The sequence below is a fragment of the Amblyomma mixtum genome, chromosome 1, assembly GCF_055824585.1.
Source record: "Amblyomma mixtum isolate Tamu chromosome 1, ASM5582458v1, whole genome shotgun sequence".
Classification (NCBI taxonomy): domain Eukaryota; kingdom Metazoa; phylum Arthropoda; class Arachnida; order Ixodida; family Ixodidae; genus Amblyomma; species Amblyomma mixtum.
In genome coordinates, this window is record NC_143012.1 from 205,622,756 (window position 1) to 205,646,377 (window position 23,622).

The 23,622-nt window shown below is 48.2% G+C and overlaps 1 protein-coding gene across 1 annotated transcript in view; it reads left to right on the plus strand.

Moving 5' to 3' along the window:
• LOC149370625 (creatine transporter-like) overlaps nucleotides 1–23,622 on the plus strand; it is a 38,057-nt gene that overhangs the window by 13,832 nt on the left and 603 nt on the right. The window contains exons 8-13 of the mRNA XM_089583853.1: nucleotides 676–800; nucleotides 2,724–2,836; nucleotides 9,894–10,022; nucleotides 11,197–11,296; nucleotides 12,805–12,905; nucleotides 20,438–20,590. Of these exons, the coding sequence (XP_089439979.1) occupies nucleotides 676–800; nucleotides 2,724–2,836; nucleotides 9,894–10,022; nucleotides 11,197–11,296; nucleotides 12,805–12,905; nucleotides 20,438–20,590 (721 nt within the window). The remainder of the gene's footprint in view (nucleotides 1–675; nucleotides 801–2,723; nucleotides 2,837–9,893; nucleotides 10,023–11,196; nucleotides 11,297–12,804; nucleotides 12,906–20,437; nucleotides 20,591–23,622) is intronic.

The window sequence follows — 23,622 nt, forward strand, 5'->3', positions numbered from 1 at the left end:
CCGTGATCTTGGGAACTAGTTCCCGGACGGCTCTGAAAGAAGCTTCCAACATGGCGGTCTTCACTTTGACAGCCATGTACGTAAGAAATGCTGACCCTGTACTTCCGAAAATTGGACCCAGTTCTTCCGACGGCCGTACTGTTGGAGCCCTGGAATGTAATTAATAAACTTAATTTTTTTCGCGAAAGAGTGTAAGAGTGTTTTATAAGAAACGTTCTCGAAACCACAAGTTGTGACGATTAAATTCCTTCGATAGTACTCTGTTTTGAACCTCCGCCGTAACCACAGGAATAACTGGTGATTGTAAGGGTGCGCTGTTAATTGAGAGTATGACAAATCTCGAAAAACACATTGTATAAGTAGAATTGAAAAAGTGGCAAAGCATTCCGGCCCGTGTAACTGTTGTGCGCACATTGCTCTGTCTTCATCATATCTCTACTGTAAAACAAAAACCTTGAATAAGCGCCTGCAATTCGTCGTATGTGACGAAGGATTGTATTTCATCACACTGCGAAAACAGGAACTGGATCGAATAAAGCTCCATTAAATTTACCCTCGCAAAAAATTTCGGTAACACACCTCTGGACTTGTCATGACCTAATCGGCGCTGGCGTTGCTTTCTGTCGACACTAGTGGTGTGAGTTTGTCACCGGTCAGTTTATGCCGGGTGCGCAGGAACATCCTGACGCTGATCGGGGCAGACTTTTCCTTCAGCTTCTTCTCTGGATGCATGGCCTTCGCCCTATACGGCCACGCCACCGTTTTATACGGCCTGGAGCTCGAAGACGTGGTTACCTCAGGTGGGTGTTCTCTTTGTGCAAACACCACTCAGCTTTCTGCATTTCTCAGTACCGAATCATAGAATCTCGCAGCGAACTGCTGTGGAACTCCTGCTTAAGGTACTGTATTTACCTCGCGGTCACCAGAAATATGGGAAGCTAAATGTTGCATAAAGCCTTTTCCCGCAAAAATATTAGAATACTGACTTCTATCTTTGACCGATAATCTTCACAATCTGTATATTAATGCAGTAAATGGCAATGTAACAACGTTCTGGACTTATTTCGCCTCACATAAAAGTAGTGGGTGTACTTACTGTGACTTTTATATTATTTGTTTCTTTTGGTCTATAGCAAACACTGATGTTTACTTGATGTAAACACTTATTGTCAAGTTTTCAAGTTGATATTGTTTCGTGGCGGTCACAACGCCGCGGACGGAAGAAGACGAGACTGAAGTGGTTCTTAAACTAAGTCTTTACTGGGCTTGGTTCCGACCACAAATAGCTTGGCGGCAATCATAGCAACAAATAAGCTCGGTGGTCGTTTGAAGACCAGAATTCCCGATGCTCTCGATCGCTAAACCACCAGCGATATTATTTTTGTATTGTTAATGATGCCTTGATTAAGGATGCACGATGCAAGTGCTTTCTACCGTTGCATGCGTTCCGAAATGGATTTCAAAGCCTCTGAAGTGTTACTTTCTACTCCTGACCAACACCTTCCGTCTCGACAGAAATAAATGTCTTCGTGCATTAGATGGACAGCTCCAAGTAGCTGGCTTCGTTATTCAGCTGCTGATCACAGGGCCATGGGACCGAATCCCGGCTGGCAGCAATTCGATAAGAGCGAGATGCGAAAACGCCCTTGTGCTGTGCGACGTTAGTGCAGGTTAAAGAACCTCTGGTGGCCTAATTTACTCCGTAGCCCTCCACCACGGCGTTCCTCACGGCACATGTTGAATCGGAACCGGGACATGAACCCTTACATATCTACCAAGTGGTGTGTCTAGCTTTTGTGACACAATCAAACCAGGACGGCAACTTTGCACAATGAGTATCTGGTGGCCAAATCGAGAGCGACTTGTGGCTTCCTTCCAATAAAGTTGCCTTTTCTGCTACGGTTGACTACACTTCAACAAAAGAGTAGGTGCTCATTGTATTATTTTATCGCTAGCTGAGTAGTATTTCTCCTGGGGTCGTTTGTTCTTTCAGCGATGTTGTAGCATTACTTACAGATACTGTTCGAGCTGAGACCATTTTGCGGCCCTGCTATACGTGACTTGTTTTAGTAAATAACCGTATGCGCATTTGGGAGAAGGTGAATACATTTCTCCCTGAACCCATACGCATCTCCCCATCCTGATTAAACAAGCAAGCAAATGATCCTAGGGGGCCCACACAGAAGAGAATGAACGGGAAAGGATTTCGCTGCTATTTAAACACATTTTTTACTCGTGTAAGCTCCAAACAGCCAGCGCCCAATTGGCCCCTGGTGATGTTAGTAAAAAGCTTCTTGCAAGCACCGTGACATCGAGCTGCCTACCCTTGACCTCGTTTGACGGGACCTCATTCCATTCTTAATTTCATGGTAGTTTGAGGTGCCATGTGACAGGGGTATGCCATCTGAATTGGCCGCCAGGAGGAAGCGACGTTTTTGGATCGCGACAAGCCTGCTCAGTCCACCCAAGCAAAGTTTCTCAACAAAACGTTGGTGCAAAAGTGGCACTGTTGGCGTTTAATGTTGACAGCATGGTTACAGTCAGGATTTTAAAGCCATCAGGCCACCTTTCTGCTACTACGGGATATAAGCTAACGCTAGTTGAAAACGAGAGACGAGTCATGTCATAATACGCCACTGGAGATGTATGCTTCTGGTTTTCGCAGATTTTCTTATTCATGTTGGGCATGCAATCCCTCTGACATTGTTTCTCTCTCTACGCAGGATACGATTACGCCTTCGTCACGTACCCCGAAAGTGTCAAGCACTTCAGCCACCCCCAGCTGTGGTGCATCGCATTCTACGCCCTCCTATGCATGCTGGCCTTCGATGGCGTGGTAAGGATGCAGGGTTAGGCCACGGTGCTGCCATGCACCGTACACCCGAATATAGCGACTGCAGGAAAAAGCCCTCTGCCCTTATTCAGAGCGTTAGAGGGGAGTTAAATAGGTCGCACAAGGATGTGCACCAAAAAGGAAAAAAAAGTTCTCCCTTGCTCCTACTGACCACAATGAAATGGACCCGCCATGAGGCGGATGTCTCCAAATATTGCGAGCTCTACAGGACCAAGACGTCTGCCCCTACTGAAAAATCCGGTATGAATTTTAAACCGGAACCGCATACCGGGTTATTGTACAGGATTTGCGATACCGGATTACCGGAATATCCTGTATAAAACAGGACAGTCCTGTATAATACAGGACTCTCCTGTTTTGTACAGGATACTCCGGTAATCCGGTATCGCAAATCCTGTACAATAACCCGGTATGCGGTTCCGGTTTAAAATTCATACCGGATTACAGGACAGTCCTGTATTCTACAGGCTAGGCCCGTATTATACAGGAGGGCCCTGTATCACAGGACAAAGGCAGGAATAAAATGCTTCAAATATATTCCACTTGGACTAAATCTGCCCAAAAACTGGGGCCATAAGTGTACATGCCAAATGCTGCAATATACAGAGCCTCAGAAACTGGTAATCTGCGATTATCAGTGACTCGTATTGCAGTCGATGTGCAATTGTGTTATTTGCTCCCAGCTTTTACCAAGTATTGGTAGCTTGGTGAGTATTATAATGCATCAAAAGCTCAAAAAGATGTTTATTTTTTTCGCATGTCTTGAACCAGCTCACTGAGGTAATAATTTAACTCTTTGCGACGATCTACCGGCGCTGGTGTCTCTACAGGGTGCTGGCCAATGAAGTAGTGAAAAGCACATGCAGAAAAGAAAATATGATTGGTAGTACATAATGCCCCCACCTTATCATTTAATTGGGCACTGACACACAACATAATGCGTTGAGCACTGTGACATGCAACTTACGGCCAATGGCTTGTAGCTTTTCAGGGGTCATTGGCTTCCTGCCCACTGTCGAGGCTTCTGACTTGGCAAGCTTGGCAAGCTTGCCCTGTAAGCTTGCCCTGTAACGCTCCTTTCCAGGAGTTGTGGAGGCGTCCAAAGGCTGCGTCCTTGCAGAAACGCGAATCTTTGGGTGCCAACAAACTGCTGCCCACGTTGCCGAAGGAATAAAAATTCCATTCCCGAGGTGGACCTGTATGCAATAATTACAAATCCATTCCCCAGTAGCACAAACGGGGCTCTGAATTGCGGGCCCTCGTGGGCCCAGACAAGCCACAGACAAGCAAGGCGTCTCAAGACGCCAGGCCGTGAGCATTGGCAATGCTCAGTATCGTGAATGCACCTCACGCCTTCCATATTTGAATCAATAATGTATTGAAAATCTGCGTCGTAACATTGTTGGTGTGTAAACAGTTTGCTCGGACGATTCCGATGCTTGCGTGGTCATCCTCCATTATTTACGGCACATACCGCAGCATCGATGCTATGCTTGATGTTTGTTCAACGGCTTGAGCCGCTCCCCCTCAGGACGCTTATCGATGATTGCTCTCGCACGTGTACACCACATGCCTCTGTAAAGAATACAAACTATAAAACTAATTTTAGTCGTGTTATCATGAAGGACAAGCAATTCCGGTATGTAACTGAAAGAAAATTTTGCGCTATTTCGTCCCTTTACGCTGTGCAATCTACAAAGTTTTAGTTAAAAAGACACTGGACAGTTGGAACGTTTCTGTTGACGCCGAGCATATACCCGAGTCGGAGGCAGTACTTAAAGAACAGAGTGATTTAAAATGCGTACTTACGTCCTAGCAGCACGACGTCGCCGTCATAAAATCCGCCTTCACCTCCGTGGCCTCCACCGGTCAAATGTTCCCCACTCACGTCTTTCGGAGCGAAGTCATTCATCACTGAGACAAGGATGATAGGGTTCCACCTTATTTGCACTGGACGTACAGGCGCGAGCAAAAAATATTAGCACAGATCATTGGGGATCAGAATTTGTATATCTCACCACGCGGCGCTGCGGTACGCAGACCTGTCTAACGGGCCGTTTCCATGTTTGCAGCGTAGGGGGGGACGGCATGAAGTAAGCTTTATCAAGCGTGCACCGCCCGAGCGTTGAAGTGCCGACCCTACGTGACTGTGCTTGCGGCATTTATTTTGGCTCGGTTATCATGAGCAAAGATGGCCTCTTTTTATTACCTTTTTTTTTCATGTCCGCGATGGTTTGTCAAAAGGAACTCGCGGGAGCAATAGATGATAGCGCTGCTTTTAGCCAGTAATTTTGCTGTCCGTGGCAGTCCGCTGAACCCCCCTAATACTGTAGAATGGCAACGGCCCGGCACTCTCGTTATCAGCCTCTTCGCCACCCGCAGCGCCACGCGTTGTCATTCCGGCGCTCCGATGTTCGGTCGCGTGTGCTAATCTTTTTTACCCGCGACTGTACGCATGAAAGGCGTTGTCATCTTTGATCATGGATTGATCAAGGCAACACGAAGAAAGGCGCAAAAAATTGTATAACACAAATTCAACGCCAACGAGCGAGTGCCAGCGTGTTTTCGCAGCTACCTTCATCGCTTGACACTCGACCCAGCCGCAGGAGAGAAAAACCTGTTCCAAACTAACGCAGGAAAGGCGGGGGAGGACTTCTGCATAAAGTCACCGCGCTGCGACCGGGCACAGTGAACTAGCAGAATCGGAACCTCCTCGCCACTTCATGGAAGCCTCGCGGGGAGCGTGGTCGGGAGGGCGGCTTAAAATGCTCGGTCGTGGGTTGTAGAGTGAGCGCTTCCGCGCCGCTTCGGGAACGGCACTAGAAGGGACAGGACAGACACAAAGGAGCCCAAGGGGAAGGAACAAAGGCCGATAGAAAAGCCAGGAATGCGCAGGTTTTTTTTTTTGCGACCGGACCCAGGAAAAGCAAAGGCGGTGAGGAGAGAAAAGAAAAAAGCTTTAAAAAAAATTGCGCAAAGACGGGTTACTCGTGTAAGGTTTCTACAGGTGGTTTTTGTTTTTATTTTGTTCTCTCGAGCGCTGTATCTTTTAGCTAGCACGAAGCGTCGCCCTTAAGGGAACACCCCAAGCTGCCGGCTCCGTTGAATTAACCTTTTCTTGTTCGTCAATAGAAATGTTCTGGGCGATTTGTGATTAGTATGTTCCTGATAGAGTGAAGGGTCGGGCCGCTCGCGATGACGCTTGGACAAGTTGCGTTATCAATGGGCGATAACTTGAAGAAGAAGTGCAAAGAATTCCTGCACGAAAACCAAGAATTTTCTTTCTTCATCGATGCGTCGCTAGAGGCTGCCGCTAGCGAACATTAAGAAAGCTGCTGCAATGAACGCGACAGTAACAAACCTTTTTGAGCCTCTGGCGCAGTCACCGGAGGCTCGCCATGTTTATCAGCCAGTCTTGAAGTTCTGCACTGTTAAATCCAGAGTAATCTTCGAAGGACTTACGAGGGCTGCTGGCGGATATATACTAGCCGTTTGCCCGCACACAGCCGCCCTGGCTTTGTCAGGGTGCTGCACGGGAAGCCAATATGGCGGTTGCCCGCAATTCACCTTCATGCAGCCCCCGCCTTTCATGCACAAACTGCATGTTTTGCCACTGCGAAGCTCACGCTTAGCCCTTTTCTTTTCCTAGTCCTTTCAACAAAACCGTGTATGTGTTGATTATCGCACTTATGCGCACGCTGCCCCCCCCCCCGTTCCCCTAAAAAATATCTGCTGGCGTACAACAGTCAATCTGCAGACCAAGCACCAAAACCGCAGCACATATCGCTCTGAATACAGGCTGGTATGTCCGGTTTGAGCTCCGTACCGGACTAGTCTATCCGGTTTGAGCTCCGTACCGGACTGGTCTGTCCGATTTGAGCTTCGAACTGGGAATGGACTGCCCGGTATGAGCTCCGTACCGGAGCGGTCTGTCCGGTTTGGGATCGATACCGGACCGGTATGAACCGGTATAGCCATCAAACCGGAGGGCCGCCCCGGTGGCTTAGCGGTTATGGTGCTCGGCTGCTGACCCGAAAAACGCGGGTTCGATCCCGGCCGCGGCGGCTGGAATTTCTTTGGAGGAGAAATTCTAGAGGCCCGTGTACTGTGCGATGTCAGTGCACGTTAAAGAACCCCAGGTGGTCGAAATTTCCGGAGCCCTTCACTACGGCGTCTCTCATAGCCTCAGTCGCTTTGGGACGTTAAACCCCATGAACCAACCAACCATCAAACCGGACGGGTCTCGCCGGTATGAGAGTGATACCGGACCGGTATGAAACCGATATGTTCCGGTAAAATCCGGTTTGCCGCGATACCGGATTTTTCAATAGGGGCGTACCTGATTGGCTGCGGAGGTTTTCCTCAAGTATATAACTCTCGCCTTCGAGAACATTCGGAACGTGTTCGACGTACCTGAGATTCGCCACTCACAGCTACGAAACCAACTTGTCTTCTATACATCCCTGTTTTCGCAAGCATGTTCGGTGCTTCACCTGCTCGCGTTAGGTATTTGAGCCGCTCGGAAACCTCAGAGTATTCTCCACTTAACACTGCTTGACCGGTATCAAGTAATTCTGAAAACTGGTGAAAGCCGCTGTAGAAACTTGCGGCCCACACAAGGTTACCTTAGAGTATGCCGCGATAGCGTTAAATTGCCCATACAGTTTCTTTGGGATCCTCTGGTTCACGCCGTCGCCGACATCGACACGCTTGTTGTCAGCAAGTATTGGTTCACACATAATCGCCCATATTAATTGGTGACTCCTATTATTGACGTTAATTAGTGCCGTATCTAAGTACTATTCTAATGCAATTCGCCTACGCTGCGTTGTGAGGTGCTCGCACAAGCTGTCCATTTATCCCACTGTACGAATGCTCCTCAGTGGTTGGAAGCTGCGTGCCCGACTCCCGACGCAAAGGAAAGCGGTTCGGTTCCACTAAAGTGCCTTTTTATTGCGAAAGCAATACTACTTGCACTTTCACGCCTTTGCCGTGCCGCGGCGGTGACCACCATTGACCTTTGCGAAAGCAATACTACTTGCACTTTCACGCCTTTGCCGTAGCGCGGCGGTGACCACCAATGACCTTCATTTGACCTTGATTGATTCGATTCGATTAGATTGGATTAGGTTAGATTAGATTGGACTGGACTGGACTGGCTTACATTGAATTGGATTCGATAGGAGTGGATTGGATTGGAGTGGATTGGATTGGGTGGAGTGGATTGAATTGGATTGGATTTGATGGGAATGGTTTGGATTGGATTGGATTGTATAACCGATGCATCACCACAAGTCTAACCACAAGCACCACCACCAGCTACACTACCAGCTGTACCATGGCGTAGGTGCGGATATTGCTTTCGCAATTACCGGGCTTAACCAAGCTAAGCCACAGCGATTTTTTTTTTCATCTCTCAGGAACTGCTTTCTCACATCACTAACCTGTCAGCCAATCGGGATTTTCCATTCAAGCCTACACCAATTTTCGGCTTTCCGCCGAACGGGACCTTTCGTGCTATCGCATTAGCACACAATGCGTCGGGTCGCAGCACACCCCAGCGTCCCGAAAAGAGCCCGCAATGTTAATCGCCCTCGTAAGAAGATGTGATCATTGTCACGTATGCGTCGGTTCAAAAAACCTTCTTGACTTGTGGAATTCACATTTCGTAGCAAGTTAAACGCATAGCACTCTTCCACATCCCGATGCGGCAGCTTGCGGTGGCCATGGAGTTGCGCTGACGAGACCAAGTCCGCCGTTCAGTTCACGCGTGCGCTGGCCACAATTCTGTGCAGTCGAAGTGCTATACCGTCTATCTTTACGTAGCATGAAACTGCTCCGCTACCCTCGATTTCTCGAATGAGCTACAACATAAGTAGGCGTGAGTAGGTAACACTTTCAATAAATAGTAAACTCGTTTTTCTTGCGCCAGCGCTTTTTCAGAATTTCTGATGAACTGAAGCTTATTTTGAGTCCCAGTGCATGGAACAGGGCACAAAAAAAAGGTCACAAATACAGTTTCCTTGGCTCCAATTTCCAAGCGTATTATTATGTGCGCTGCTAAATGGCTATAGCAAAGAACCCATAATATAATGCTATTCCTTAACGCCATTCTTATAGTGCTAGGAGACAAAGGCGAGTGGTGTGTATTACTGAGACTGGGGAGCGCTATAGGTTCCAGACAAGGGAACAACACACACACAAAATGAACAATCCGAGTTGTGTATTTCTTGTTCCCTTGTCTGGAACCCAACGCTCCCCAATCTGAGTATGCACCACCAACTAGCCCCCTACAAATCTTTATTTTGTGTATTAGAGAATAAAGCCGGACAATATTCAAGAATAAAACCAGAAGCGTTGCCGTGCGAAAATGCCGTGTGAAAATTACTTCAGTATGAAGGCTGCGGCAGCCGGCTCACGACTGTATCAATACGCTGCCGCACTCTAGCGAGAAATATTCTCCTTTTTCTTAAAGCAGTGCTTTTATCGACTGGAAGAGGTCAAAGAATGAAATACGGACCCCATAAGCACCTTTTCAAGCCAAACTGAAATGACGTCAAGACGATTTATTTGTGCGCGAGAAGATTCCCATGTGTAGGCAGCTTTAAGATTCGTATGTATGCAGTGATCATGGAGTATTTTTCGGTCTTAAGGTGAGAAGTATGAATCCTCTGCCGGTAAAAACTTAATTTTTAGAGCCAACTTTTGCAGCAATAAATGGTTGCTTTGATCCTAAAACTTCGTGGTAATTATAAAGAGTCACGCAGTAGCTGTCCCTGCTGTAGCCGAGAGCGATGAGGCAGTAACGGTGACGAGCAACGTAGACACTTTATTGGCACGCCCGTGCCGAGCCGAGAATGCCGAACGCCCGTGGAACGCAGCGCTTATATAGCGCTGGGCGACGCGCTATCAATGTGACGTCACACGCGCTTCGCATGACACCACAGTCCCTAGTTACCTTTTAGCCCTGTTTATAGTGAAGACAATCATGACTCCGCGTTTGCTTTACCCTTACCTCGTGCTTTCTATTCCGCTGCAGGCGGCCTTTGTGGAGGTGGGAGTGTCCACCCTGGTGGACACCTACCCGTCGCTGCAGGGGCGACGCCTGCTCTGCACGGCCGCCGTGTGCGCCACCCTCTTCACGCTGTCAGTGCCTGCCGCCACAGGGGTGAGTGCAGAGGGCAGTGGGGAATGGCTCCCAGCATGCCATTTGCGATCTGCGTCCCATATCTGGCTACCCCTTTAGTTAGCCTGTCGTAAACAGTAGAAGGAGATGCTAAATCCAGGTAGACTAAGATACTCGAGCCCCGGATTGCAACTGCGCACGTTATTTCTTCAAAACAGAGCCCAGATAAGCAAGAAAATTACGTAAAAAAATCCAGGGACACTTTGGCTCTCTAAAGTGCTGCAAGGCGAAGGTCTTTCCTGACGCACTGTTTGGCATTGACTGCGAGATTGTTTGTGCTGTAGTAGTGCTTTATTTGACTACACATTACAAATACACACTTTGACTGCCGAATGTGACGGCTCCTTTAGCACGACTCTCTCTGTGCTTCGATGAGTTCGGTTGTATCCATGGCTCTGTTCGCAGTAATGAGGTATGTAATGTGGTCTCCTACGGACGCCTTGCGCCCCCTGTCAGAGCGGATGACAACTATTTTATTAGTTGTCGTGTGCTCCAAAAAGGGGCGTCAAACATCCGTGAGTGACCTCATTACTTCGAATCCGCGCACTCTGACGTCATAACCATTTCGACCAACCGAAAAGCGTGACACTTCTGCTGACAACCTTCTGTTGACATTGATGAGGCATTAAAGGCTTTCGCCTTAATAAGCGAAACATTGCTGCGACAGCCATCAAGAATTGCGATAACTGCGATCCGTCATATTCTCGCTGCGCCGTTCACGGTTTGCTCATCGCTTTAACATCCTGACGAGATATGCGAACAAAATAGGCTTCAAGCAGCGCGTCGAGTGACATTTATGCACGGGAATGGGAAGCGTCGCTCGTCTCGCACGCCACCCAGTCGGTCTACATGAAGTCGTCGTGCGCAGAAACTTCAGACACCAAAGTGGAGTACACGGTCATAGTGTTGTTATCGCTCTTTGAGGAAGGTAAGGCCACCATAAGGGTTGGTTCATAAACGGTGGTAAACTGCGTACCATGGGAAACAGTGGGTATGGTGGCGCCTGCTGGTAATAAATACTCCTAGTAATGACCGCTTGCACAACAGGTCAGGCGGTCGTGTCCAGCATTCTCAGAGAAAAATTTCGAAAATTACGAAATTGTAAGATATGGTTATGGAAATATTGAAAGTAACGGTCCATTCTTCTGATATGTAGGGAGGTATGTACATGATCAACTTGGTCGACTCCGTCACGTACCTGGACCTGGTCCCGTGGGTCGCGCTGGCAGAGATGATCCTCATCGTATACGGATACGGTGAGGGAGAGGAATTTCTTAATATTGTTTCTTTTTTTAGACGAGAATGAAACTCGCACCGCTTGTATCATTTAAACGGGCTCTAAGTACGGATAAAATGGCCTGAAACGATGGACTACCGCTATATAATGACAAGAGGATGAATTCCCTGAAAACGGATGTTTAATGAGCTGGAAAGCGTGCAAAACAAGATGCAGGTACCGTCACTAGCGGGCCGCATGTATGGCTAAATGGCATGGACGTTTGGGGAATTTTTTTTTTTGTATCGTAGAACAAAAGTTAGTGGAGTTCCTCGGGACGAATTACTAAGGTAACTTTATTGATTCGCAAGAGGCCATTACTATAGGAAGGCTACCACCGAAAGAATTACCAGGATAACCTTATTTATTAGTTAGCCTGCTTAGGCTGTGGCCATTACTGTGGGCGGGGTTTAGTTACAAATTATCTTGAAAAACGAAGGAATTAAAAATAAACACTCTAATACACAATTTAAAATTCAAAAAGGGAGTGAGAATAAGCAACATCAGTGGATACCTTGATGAACACTGAACATACCAATGATTCGTTCAAAGAACCATTTATCCATATAGCAGCAGTGGAAGAATACGCAGCCAGAAATTAGCTGCCGCGGCAAAAACCCAGAAAATGGCTGCTGTGGAAGGAGGATTATATGACGAAAGCGAAGGAATATGCACCTGAGGGTATTTACAAAGCAGGATGCAGGGCTATATTATTAAATCAAAGCAACGACAGCAGTCGCTCATTCATGCGCCAAGCCCGTAAGCCTAGTTCTGCGTTTTTTTTTGCCTTTGACGGTACAATCACCGTTTGTTTCCCGAACACAAATTAGCTTTTGTCAGAGCAGCAGTAGCAGCACGTTATTACTAATATGTTCAACGCATCAGTCATTGCGCTATATGACTTAGTTGCTCTTGCGCCGTAAGCACTCAGACCATCATAATCAGTCATTATTCTGTCTAAAGGGCCAAGGAGACAAAGTATAGGTACAGAGGCCACTACTCGCTATAGCCCTGGCAGGTGCTCGCACACTGGCGATGCAGTGCAGTTAAGGCCCTATTTTGTAGCGAAAGCTACATTGGCCACGAACTTGCGATTTCCCTGTGGCGGTGCTCCGAGGAGGCACAGAGACCGACCTTGAGCCGTTGCCTAGCAACCGCCGCAGCTGGCGGACGCCGCGCGCTCGCCGCGCCATCTGGCATGAAGTCACACCACGCGCCTCAGCTGGGAGGAGCCGCCGCCGCCGTTTGGTCTGACGTCTTACCGCCTGCCTTGTCGTTGCGCTGGTCCCCGCTCGCTTCGCCATGCTATGTCGCATGCCTGATAACATGTCGGAGGATTGACAAAGCTATGCCTTAGCTTTCGCTACGTATATCCTGGCATAGCCGAGCTAAGCCACTGCCAATTTTTCCTTTCAAGCCAGTGAAGGCAGCGCATGACAGCGAAAGCTGGAGTGGATCAGGAGGCAGCGGTCCTTCTTCCTTTTCCAGGTGCAATGCGACTTATTGAGGACATGCAGTTCATGACGGGAGACGTGCCGTCGACCTACCTCGTCGTCTGCTGGCGCTACATCTGCCCCTTGGCACTCTTGGTACGCATCAAGACAGATAAGCGACTCGCGCATTCTCAGTTGTTTCTTCTCGGTTGCGGCTACGGATCACTTGTGGCCTGGCTTTTTGAACAGTATGTTTCTCACTTGAACTGACTGTTGTGTATATTCTGCCTGCAGAAAAGGGCAAACACCTCTCCCAGGCACCACAGTGATACCGAAATAGTGCGAGGCACTTTGCAAAACAAGCGCAACTTTTAGTCCTCCTACACTTCTATGCACCCAACCGGCTCCTGGAAGGGCCTGTTTTTGTCAGCAAACGCATCAGAACATTTCGTGCCGCGCACTTAACTGCGAGTCATCATGGCTGTAGTACTGTGGCTACGTAAGCGCCCAAAATAGTACCTCCCAATTAAATCCCATAAAGGTACCGCCAGGCCGGAAAGGTAATTAGGTTTGGTTTATGGGGTTTAACGTCCCAAAGCAACTAAGGCTATGAGAGATGCCGGAGAGGTAATTAGGCACTGCTTTGCACGCCTTATTGTTACGAGTCGAATCTCTAGTATTTAAATGGCAACCTTATCGCATTCCAGTCACCTCGGCAAGCCGAACCTGCCAACAGAGAAAAACAACCTACAAGGTACGCGTCGTTTAACCGCGAAGAGACGCCACGTTTTGCGCAGGCACGTTGCCGTCGTTGTGGCGGCAAACCGAAACTTGAAATGAGGTAAAGAATTTCTAGACAGTCGAAGCGTTCATAGTTCATTACTGTCGGCGCAATTTCCCCGCACAAGTAAAGCGTACGGAACACATGCGCGTGTTGGATGGAAACAACACAGTCCGTTGGTTACCCGCATTCAGCCAACTGAAACCGAATCTTGTTGTGCATTCCATAATCAAGGCAAGCTAGTAGTCCGAGAGAGGCGCAGCGTACAGAAAGGGTTAACTGCCAAAGGTTCTCTCACTGCACACGTTTTATAAAAATAGACAGCGGTCACTGACTTTTACGTGTGAGAAAAGCCTCCTTTTTACTCGAGCCATGGGCTTCCAGGTAGTGGCTTTGCAGCACCATTTTGAGGACCCCATATACTTTTTCTCATTGCCATCCCCATCACACTGATCACCGTGGTTAGCATGATACGTGCAGCCAGGCTTACTGATGCGTTGAATGTAGAGACTTGGTCAGGCTCACATTCGTGCCAAAGCATCGGGCTGGGCAGTAAGCCTGACTCGGAACTTGATTCTGCTGAATCATGTTCAGAACAGCCAGAAACACCTGCTGCTACTAGAACGTTTTCCAGCAACACGAAGCGAAAAGTTGCCAGGATGCGACTTACATCTTATTCGGTATAAAGCAGGGTACACATGTGCGACAACTTGAGCGACGCGCCGCACCGATCGTCGCGTGCGAACTGCCTCCCCACAGCAAGCAGGGACGCACGGAGCGGTGAGCATCGCTGCGCCGCTCTACCTAAGCTCCGCCCACAACCGGTGTCGCACTTCGCCGCCATGCAGCCATGCCTGAGTGCTGCTTGGGATGGTGTACAAATATCACAAGAAAAGACAAGATCGCCTTGTTATCAGAAAGTCTGCTCGAGCAGCGACAAAGCCTGCCTGCTTATGTTGTGAGCTTTCGGCAACGGCACCGCTCGCGGGCGCTCCGGGCGACGAGCTCTGCTGCTGCCTGGCTGCCGTGGTCGTCGCTAGGCCTATAGCCTCTTCCGTATCGAAGCCGCAGCGGCCGGCGCTTCGGAAGTCGCCTGAGCTGTAATAAAAGGCCTACTCTACACATCGCTTTACTTAACAGCATCATCTAACAATAAAGTAATAGTATGGTCAATTTCCGCGACGCCTTCAGCAGCGAAGCGAGCCGGACCACAACGTCGGGCCAGCGGCAGCTGCGAGGCGGTTGTAGCAAGAAGTTTGCTCGTATCACAGTCGTTACCTTTACCAGCAGCTTAGTATTGGTCAGCGATCCTCAAAAATGACACGTTTTTCACATTTCTTATCCAAAGATTTATTATCTAATTCAAGAACACATTTTAGCTCGTTTTAATGACGCCGGAAGACGGGATCCAGGCTGCCCGGCTGGCCGGCCGGTATGCTCGGCGTAATTCACGTTCGCACAAGAAAATGCAAAACAGCCATGATACCAGACGTGATGCTTCCTAGATTCGAGCCACGACAATATGCCTGTGCAAAAGAGGATATTTCGTCAACGACACCGCTTACAGCCACGCCGGGCGACGAACTGCGCGCTGGTCCCAGGCTGCCCTAGTCATCGCTAGGCCTAGCTGGTTTCGCATCGAAGCTGAAGCTGAAGGCGCTTCGGAAGTCGCCTGTGCTATAATACAAGGCCTTCTATACACATCGCTTTACTGCGAACTCGTCTCATAATAAAAGATATGTTCGATTTCCACGACGCCTTAAGAAACGGAGCTAGCAGACGGCAGGCGAACCGCACCGAGTAGCAGCAGCACCGAAGCGTCTGGGGATGAAATTTGCTTGTATCGCCGTCATCACTTTTACCAGCAACTCGGTATTGGCCAACGACCGTCAGAAATGATGCATTTTTGACATGCATCTACCCCTGGGCTTGCTATGAACGTGAACAAACAATACTAGCGCGTTTTTCAGTCGCCGGCGGTCGGTATCGAAGCTGGCAGACCGGCCCGGCATGGCCGAGCGCCCTGAGCCTCGCGCTCTACGTCATCATGACGCTGCCGCTCTCCGCGCTCGCACTGGCTCCCGATTCCCGTCGTTGCGTTTGCCGCGCGCGGCTCGTCGTTGACATCCAGCAGGTTGGACTAGAGATGCAAAATTTCAAGAAATTTTGAATGGCATGAAAAAAACCATTCTTTTCAGGGTTTTTTTTTCATGAAAAATTGGAAATTTTGCAAAACGTGTTAAAAACAGATTTATTTGCAACAGCACAACGATCAATAATAATGATCCGAAGTTCAGTCGAATATGCAGTTATAGATGTCATATTCTTAAAACAGATTTATTTGCAACAGCACAACGATCAATAATAATGCTCCGAAGTTCAGTCGAATATGCAGTTATAGATGTCATATTCTGAAACGAACTTCTTGTTCTATTGCACCGAGAAGATAAAGAATGATTTGCACTCCAGGCGAATATGGAGATATAAATATCGTATTTGTGGAACGAACTTGTTCTATTGCGCCTACAAAGGGAATATGAAAACGGATCTATAAGACTATAAGTCACTCCGTATCGGATTCAGAGTCACTGCCGCTGGATGCGCCACTACGCGCAGCAGCATGGGTTGAAGTTGTGTCCACAGTTAGGTTCGACTGCACATACACGAGCTTTCGAACGCGGTCCCCTGAAAGCCTGCTGCGAATCCTTGTATGGATGTTTCCGAAACGTGACCAGTTTCGTTCGCAGCTGGCGGTTGATTATGGTATCTGCAGCAGTCGGCAAGCCAGAGGAGTTAGCGGCTGGTTGGTGCAAAGGCCTTGCCACCAGGTAGATGGGGCCACGTGCTTAGCTGAGTCCCAGACCCCTGTCCTGAATCAAATTCCTGCGGATGTCCTGTACTCTGCTACGTTGGAAATCAAGAAGCTAGGCCTGTATTTGGCTAGAACCGCTTACGTGCACAGCAGCCTATGTTATTTATGCCATGTGCGTAGCGCTGTAGAACTTGCAGCCAATTTGTTCTACTTCAGCCGTGAATTCAAGTATTAGTGTGTTTTTAAGTCAAGCCTGGATCTTATGTCACCTGGCCTCCAACCCGCGTACTCGCAGCACGAACGTTTTAAAAGCACTACCTGGTACCGGCGATGACGACTGCTCTCCAATCGTTCAACGATGCAAACTGTTATGGTTTTCAAAGCAAAAACAAGAACCTAAACTGAAAGCAAGAAATCACAGAAACTTGAAATTGCATTGTGAAATTTTCGATGTTTCTTTCCATTTTTTGTCATCTGAAAAAAAAAACGAAAAAAAAAAGTTTTTTTCCAAAATTGCAGTGTTTTTTTCAGGCCTTCACATCTCTAGGTTGGACGCATGCGACGAGCTGCGTTCCTCGTCGCAACAACGCGCCGCAGCGAATCACACGCACTTTTCGCACATGTGTTCCAGCCTTAAAGGGCCACTGCCCAGGGTCCGGACATTTTTGAAAAACAAGCCCACTGCATAGATGAGGCATCGAAGATAACCTCTGCCAAATACTAGAGCCATGCGCGCCCCGAAAAGCTGCGAAAATTCAAATCAAAGCCCGTTCGTTCTTTCCTTCCTTCAAAAACGGGCCCGGCCCACTACTCTGCACCCCGCTGACGTCAGGGGGGCTACTTCCGCTAAAGGCACTCCATTGGTGCATCGTTCTGACTGACGGGAGAAGGTTGGGCGTAGCCTTGGCGTCGCGTCGTCTGCACAAGGCTTTCCGCAGCGCCTTCTGTTCTGGCTCATGCCTACAAACCCGCATGAAGGAACAAAAAAAAAAAACTGCGGAGGGAGCGTGCGGCGACAGCCTTGAACCCTAGCCATAAAAAGTAAAAAAATAGTAAAACTGAGGGAGTTGGTTCGCCCCCCCCTCATCCCCCCCCCCCCCCCCCGCCGTGATCACGTCACGAGACGCTCTGCGTGCGCGCTCCCTTCTCAGTTTCTTTTCTTCTATGCGGGCCCCCCAAAACAAGGTTTTAATTAGTAGTGCAGCAGAGCCTTTCCCTCGCTCGCCCACTTGAGCGCTCCGCACACACACCGCTTATCTTTCGTGCATCTTGCGTACGCCTTGACTCCAATGAATGACATATGCTTTGGAGCGGAGAAAAGACACAAACACACAGAACACAAACACGCATGGAGAAAAGCAAACGGGCGGTTGCCGGGTCCGCGCTTCGCCGTGTGTTTCGAACACAACCGACTTCCGCCCCTCCGCTCGTGAAACGGTGGGGAGGCCTAAAAGAAAATGAAAAGGCGGCTCGTTAACTGGGAATGACAAACAGATGTATGAAAGGATGCGCTCGCTAACAAGTCTAGGTGGTCGAGCCGATCGCGCCTCTCGATCGTTCAGTGTGCGGAGAAAATGCAAAAACCAAGAAAAGAATTCTATTGAAGGCGGGGCCATGACGTCGCCCTGTGACGCACTCCACAGACACCACGCCTCCGGCTTACACCGGAGAACGAAGGGGTGATTTTGCCTTGCCGAGCCTACTCGACGAGGAGCGGGAGAGAAGAATTTCGAGGAGGGAATGGAAGGAGAGGAGGCTCGCTCAAAGAGAGGTAGAGAGTGTCTGCTGCGCTGGGGTGGGCACGGGGCCTTTAAGGCCACATTCTCACAGCCGGTTTTTCCCTTGCTCCGTCGCCTCCGTTGCGCCGGCAGCCGACGGAGGGGGCTGCTTTTGGACTGTTTTCCCCCCCACATCGGGCGGCCGGCGCCGCCGGGTCTTGCTCTACGTTTCCGTCGAGCGGCGGCGACGGAGCCCCGCCCCACGGAGAGCCCGCCAGTCACAGCGCGAGCTCGCTTCACGCCGCTTGCTTGCTGGGACCGAGGGATGGCGCTGGCGAGCGTCGCGGCTTCGGCGGTGATGCGCGTGGGTGCGCGGGCAGTGAGCAGCGAGCGCCCACCCAAACTGGTTTGCCGGTGTCCGGCGCCTCTTTCGATTAGAATACCACTCCGTTCCGTCGCGGCCGCGGTTCCCGCCTCCGTCGCCGCCGCGCCGTAGACGAGACCGTCTGTGAGAATCAGGCCTAAGACGAAAACAGCCCAATACTGCCACACACTTTTTGTTTCCCTGTCCCTAGCACTGGCGACTCAGCAAGTGCGCACATAGAAAGATATTTCAGTATTTTCTAGAGCCACTTACTTTAATTCCTCCTTACTTTAAGTCGCATTGCCATTTTACTCAAAACACTGTAGAGGAATGAAGGATATCTTTGCAGAACAGATGAACCGAGGACGACGACATCAACGTTCGCGCAATGAACGATAATCTCTCAGCCATCATAACGGAATGCGCAGTAGCAGTAAGCGGTTGGTTGGTTCGACAGGTTCCTGGCAAGCTGTCTCAGGGGGATGAAAGTTGTGATTAAAAAACGGCAAAGCATGAACGCGTTCAACACCACAAACAAAACACAACTGGCAGAGCAATGAGAGTTAACAAGCGCAAGGCAGCCGACATAAGGGAGTTTAATTCGAAGAGAATCGAACGTGCTCTAAGGAGGTAGCCTAAAGGAGTTAATGGAGAATACCTTATTAATATGCGATTCGCTGCCCTTGCGCTATTCAGGTCTTAATCATGACAGCTCTGATGACTTTGGACAGAAAATACAATGGTGAGTGGAACTGCAAAGGTGTCGCTCGAGTAAAAAATATAATTCGAGATTCAAAAAAGTCTCCTTCTCCTACAAGGAAAATTTTGCGTCGATATTTGGACCAACAGCCCGTGCGGCTAGTCAACGGTCGAAAACAAACAAAACAATGACACTTAGGTCAGCCAATGCAAATGCAATGACTATCAAATCTAAAGCGGCAACCATGCTGGTAATTCAAGAATGTCGCTTGCAGGTAAGGTTAAAATTTCTATCCTGTTAAATTTGAATAGCTAACGAAACCCGAAATTTTTCTCCACAAAATTCTACTCTGTTTCCTCTCTGCACATTCCGACAGGCAGGAAGATTAAAATTACCATTGCTGGCTTGCCTCGTGTTACGAGCGTGTATACAGAACGTATAAAGAGGCATGGGCAGCTCGTGTTGATGATATTGTTGACAGAAAGAGATATTTAGTAATCGAGTAAGGTGTATAGCAAGAGTTGTTGTCGGGCTAGTTTGTCTGATAGTTTTTTTTTTTGTTTATGGCGACAGTGCGCCTGCTGGCGTAACGTAATATCTACAAATGAAGATGTACATTGTACCCTCGAAACTATTCCAGTAACGGTCGGTTGTGCGGCCCAGAAATTCGTGCTACGGCGTGAAAGGTTTTTTTGCGCAAAAGCCTTTCATGGCGTTTCGAGTGTGGCGTACAACGACATTATTTGGTGGGCCCCAAACATGCTATTTCTAGTACTTCCAGAAGCAGTAGTCCTATGGTTAGCAAAGCACGTTTTTGCAGTTGAGCAATGGTGTAAATATCTTTCCTATCTTACTCCCCATGATTCACTGCAAAACTGATATAGGTGCGACACAACGAAGAATGCAGTGACCGATGATTACCATAATAATGATATAATATGATGAATGAATGATATAACGTGATTATTATAAAGCTATGACAGTGAAGATTATCACAGTAGTAATGATAATTGGTTTTGATAAACTGTGTCAACAATTTTGGACGGCGGAGCCGCGCCGGAGCCAAGTGATGAAAGGGGGGGAGTGCGGGTTGATAATAGTCCGAAATTTTCGCCGTAGCAGGGAACTTTGGCTACAATTCGGCCACTTAGAATTCTCACAATTACATCCGCGGCATGCGGGCGTTGTTGCGAGAAATTTCCGCGGCCGTGATTTTATTCTACGACCTTCGACGTAGCGGCTGAACGCTAAAGCCACACGCAGGGTAGTAGCTAAAGGCGGTGCGCATTTGCCTTCGCCTCCATTGCGTGCAGATCGTCTGCCTCGGCTCGGTGACCACCGAGAAGAACCAGCTGCTCGAGTACTCGTACCCTGCGTGGACCGGCATCGTCCGACTGGCGATCATCCTCAGCTGCATGGTGGTGATCTTCACGCAGGTCATGCAGACGTACGGCGACAACCACAATGTGAGTACGTTATTACGTGGACGACGGAAGCTTGAGTGTATTGTAGCCCTCCTGGAAATGCTTAGTAGTTATTTGATTTTGTAGTCAGCGGATGCCCAGCTGCACTATCTTAACGCTTCCGCTTATGTATCTCCCGCATGTCATGCACGTTCGCTGTGTATACATTGGGGTAAAGAGCACGTGGTTTGTGCCGCATTGTCGAAAATTCAGTAGTTCAGCTGAAACCGAAACTAAAACTCCCCAAAATCTATATTTATGTAGAGGGGCATAACCAAGGAAGGAGAGGAAAGTTTTATCAGTGGGAGAAGGAGGGCTAAAAAAATTGCTATGGTTTAGCTCTGGTTAAACCTGGTTGGTGGCGAAAGCAATAGAAGCAGTAGAGCAACTAGATTCAGACATAGTCTCTTCGTCGGTGAGACTCCTCGAGGAGCGCGGCACGGCCGGCTCCTTCTGGCTGCGCTGGAGAGAGCAAGCTGACGTCAAGCGTCGTCATAGGAATGGAGAGGCTGACGTCACACCATCTGTTAGGCGCGGCGGCGGTCCTCGATGAGCAGGGGGTTCCACGGACCACGCGACGAGCGGTTAGACCTGGCATAGTATTGCTTTCGCAATAAAACGTCTAACGAACGAAACTAGCAAACGCGAAGCTCTGGCGGTACGAAAAGAAGGCGACATGAGGCGCACCTGTCGCACAAGCTTATCGGCGTCAAGTTTGCCAGGACGTTCCCATGGTTGTAGCACAAAGCAGGTCGGTAGGAAACAGCCGCTCACTAGTGCGCATAGTGTCGCAGCTCGCCAGCCTTGCGTTAGTGTGCACGTAAGTACAGATCCTGCCTGCTTGTTGGGATTCGGAAGCAACGTCTGCTTTCTCAATAAGTGTTTCACTGTTGGCGAGAATTTCTAAGGCACCGAACTGAAAAAACTGTTACGAGTCATCACCGGCCCACGGAAGCTCAAATATTGCATTTTATTTATATCGCCAGCAATGCTTGCTCATTAGAACACCAGTAAATGGCGAACTAACGCTTGACCTGGAACCGTGTAAAGCGCACTGCTTCATCAACTGTTCTCGCATTTGTTTCACAACTTTCACTGTTTGTTTCGCAAGCAGTAAATGAAAAATTAATTGGTTTGTTTTAATGGAGTTCAACGTCCCAAAGCGTACTAAGGCTATGATGAACTCCGTAGGGGAGGACTTCGGATCATTTCGACCAACTGTGGTTCTTCCCTCCTGCTGAAAAAAAGTTCTATGATGCAATAACCTCATAGATCATTCATCATAGAATATCATACAATCTGTATGATATATCATACAATCTGTACGATATATCATACAATTCGTATGGTATTCTATGACATCTCTATGATGACTGTATGATTTTACCGAAATGTATGACACTTGAATGATCATTTTCTATGTTTTTAGTATGATAAACTGTATGAGATTATTGCATCATATAACTTTTTTCAGTAGGGTTAAAACGTGACCTGACATCGCACAGTAAACAGGCCTCTAGCATTTCGCCTTAGTAGAAATACCACCACCGCGGTAAGCATCCGAGCGCCATAACCACTGAAACACCGCGAAGGCACTAAAAAATAATCAGAAATATCAGAAACGCATTCTGCCATAAACATTTATCAATGTCTAACAATTGGCTACGCAGCAGCTTTGAGGCACCATGTGGTCATGTGTGGATGCCACGAAAATGTGCGATAATCTAACAAAAAAATTGAATATTTTGTTCACATCTGAATTCGAATAGGCATTCTGATTACGCTTTAAGCAATAAATATTTTTCCGCTCAGATTATTTTACTTCCGCTTGAAGATTATGTTGGGCATGGACCGATGAAGGGCGCTTCTTTCGGGTAGCGCGGCTGATGGCCGCAGGCCTTCATACTCTTGGTTTTCCTTCCTTTCTGTCATCTTGGCCGTGAACAGCATTCAAATTTTCCCTTGCCTTGATACAGGTGAACTGGATGTCAATCAGAATCTTAGCTTTAGCTTTGAACTTAGTCCACAGCCCATCTTTTTGTTTGTACAGATATTAGAGCGATTTTTTTCAGTGTTCTTGAGTTCACTTAAATTGAACAGTCCTATACAGACGTGATGGCAGTAAAGGCCACGTCTTGTGCGCCGATTTATTTATCTTTATTCTTCCCATGTCGCTTTAGGATGCTAAACTTCATATACCTACCATGCACAGCATACCATACCATACCATACCATACCATGCCACAAGATATTAAATAACAGAGTAAACAGAAGTTGCTAAAGTAGAATGGTAGACTGCATCAGCGTGACTTTTAATATTTTTCCAGGCAGAATTTTTTTCTTAAGTTCGAATCAGCGCTGGTTCCCACATTTTTGTGTCCGTGTCTTCATTACGACAGCTTAACCGTTCTGCGTGATTAGCCTTACTGCCTAAAAACCACGGTTGTCGTTTCACTCATGTCCAGTAAACATCGGCATTGCCAACTGTTCATCGCCGGTACTCGTGCGCCTCATACTGTGAATGGAGCCAGTGGTTACTAGACTTCAAATTTAACGAAATTGATCTCCTCGTAGTTTCCATACTTACGGAATGTGTTCTTGTTCTCACCTGAGATTCGTTTTGCTTTTGTATTTCGACATCCAGCAGTACTATTCGTTGAGCGGACTGCAGTACTGCACAGAATAAACAATAAATAGCAGTGTCCATGTTCCCTGCTCAATCACGCACGTCCTCTGATCCATGTTCCCCAGGATAGCGCAGCAATTTCGCCTTGTTGTCACTGCACCTCGAAACAAAAAGCGCGCCAACACCACACAGTGTAAAACGAGGTGCAGACATCGGACAGCGCTCGGGACAGAATAATGGGTAACGTCAATGTGAAGGGTGTGTTACAAGAAGAACAGGTAATCGATGGTCCCTTTGGATAACAGCAGAGTGAATCTATTGAGAAGGTAAGCATAGCAGGCGGCAGACGGAAGGTGATTGTTTCTATTTCATTGGAGCATTGGTGCCGTTGCCGAAGACCGCTGTGACT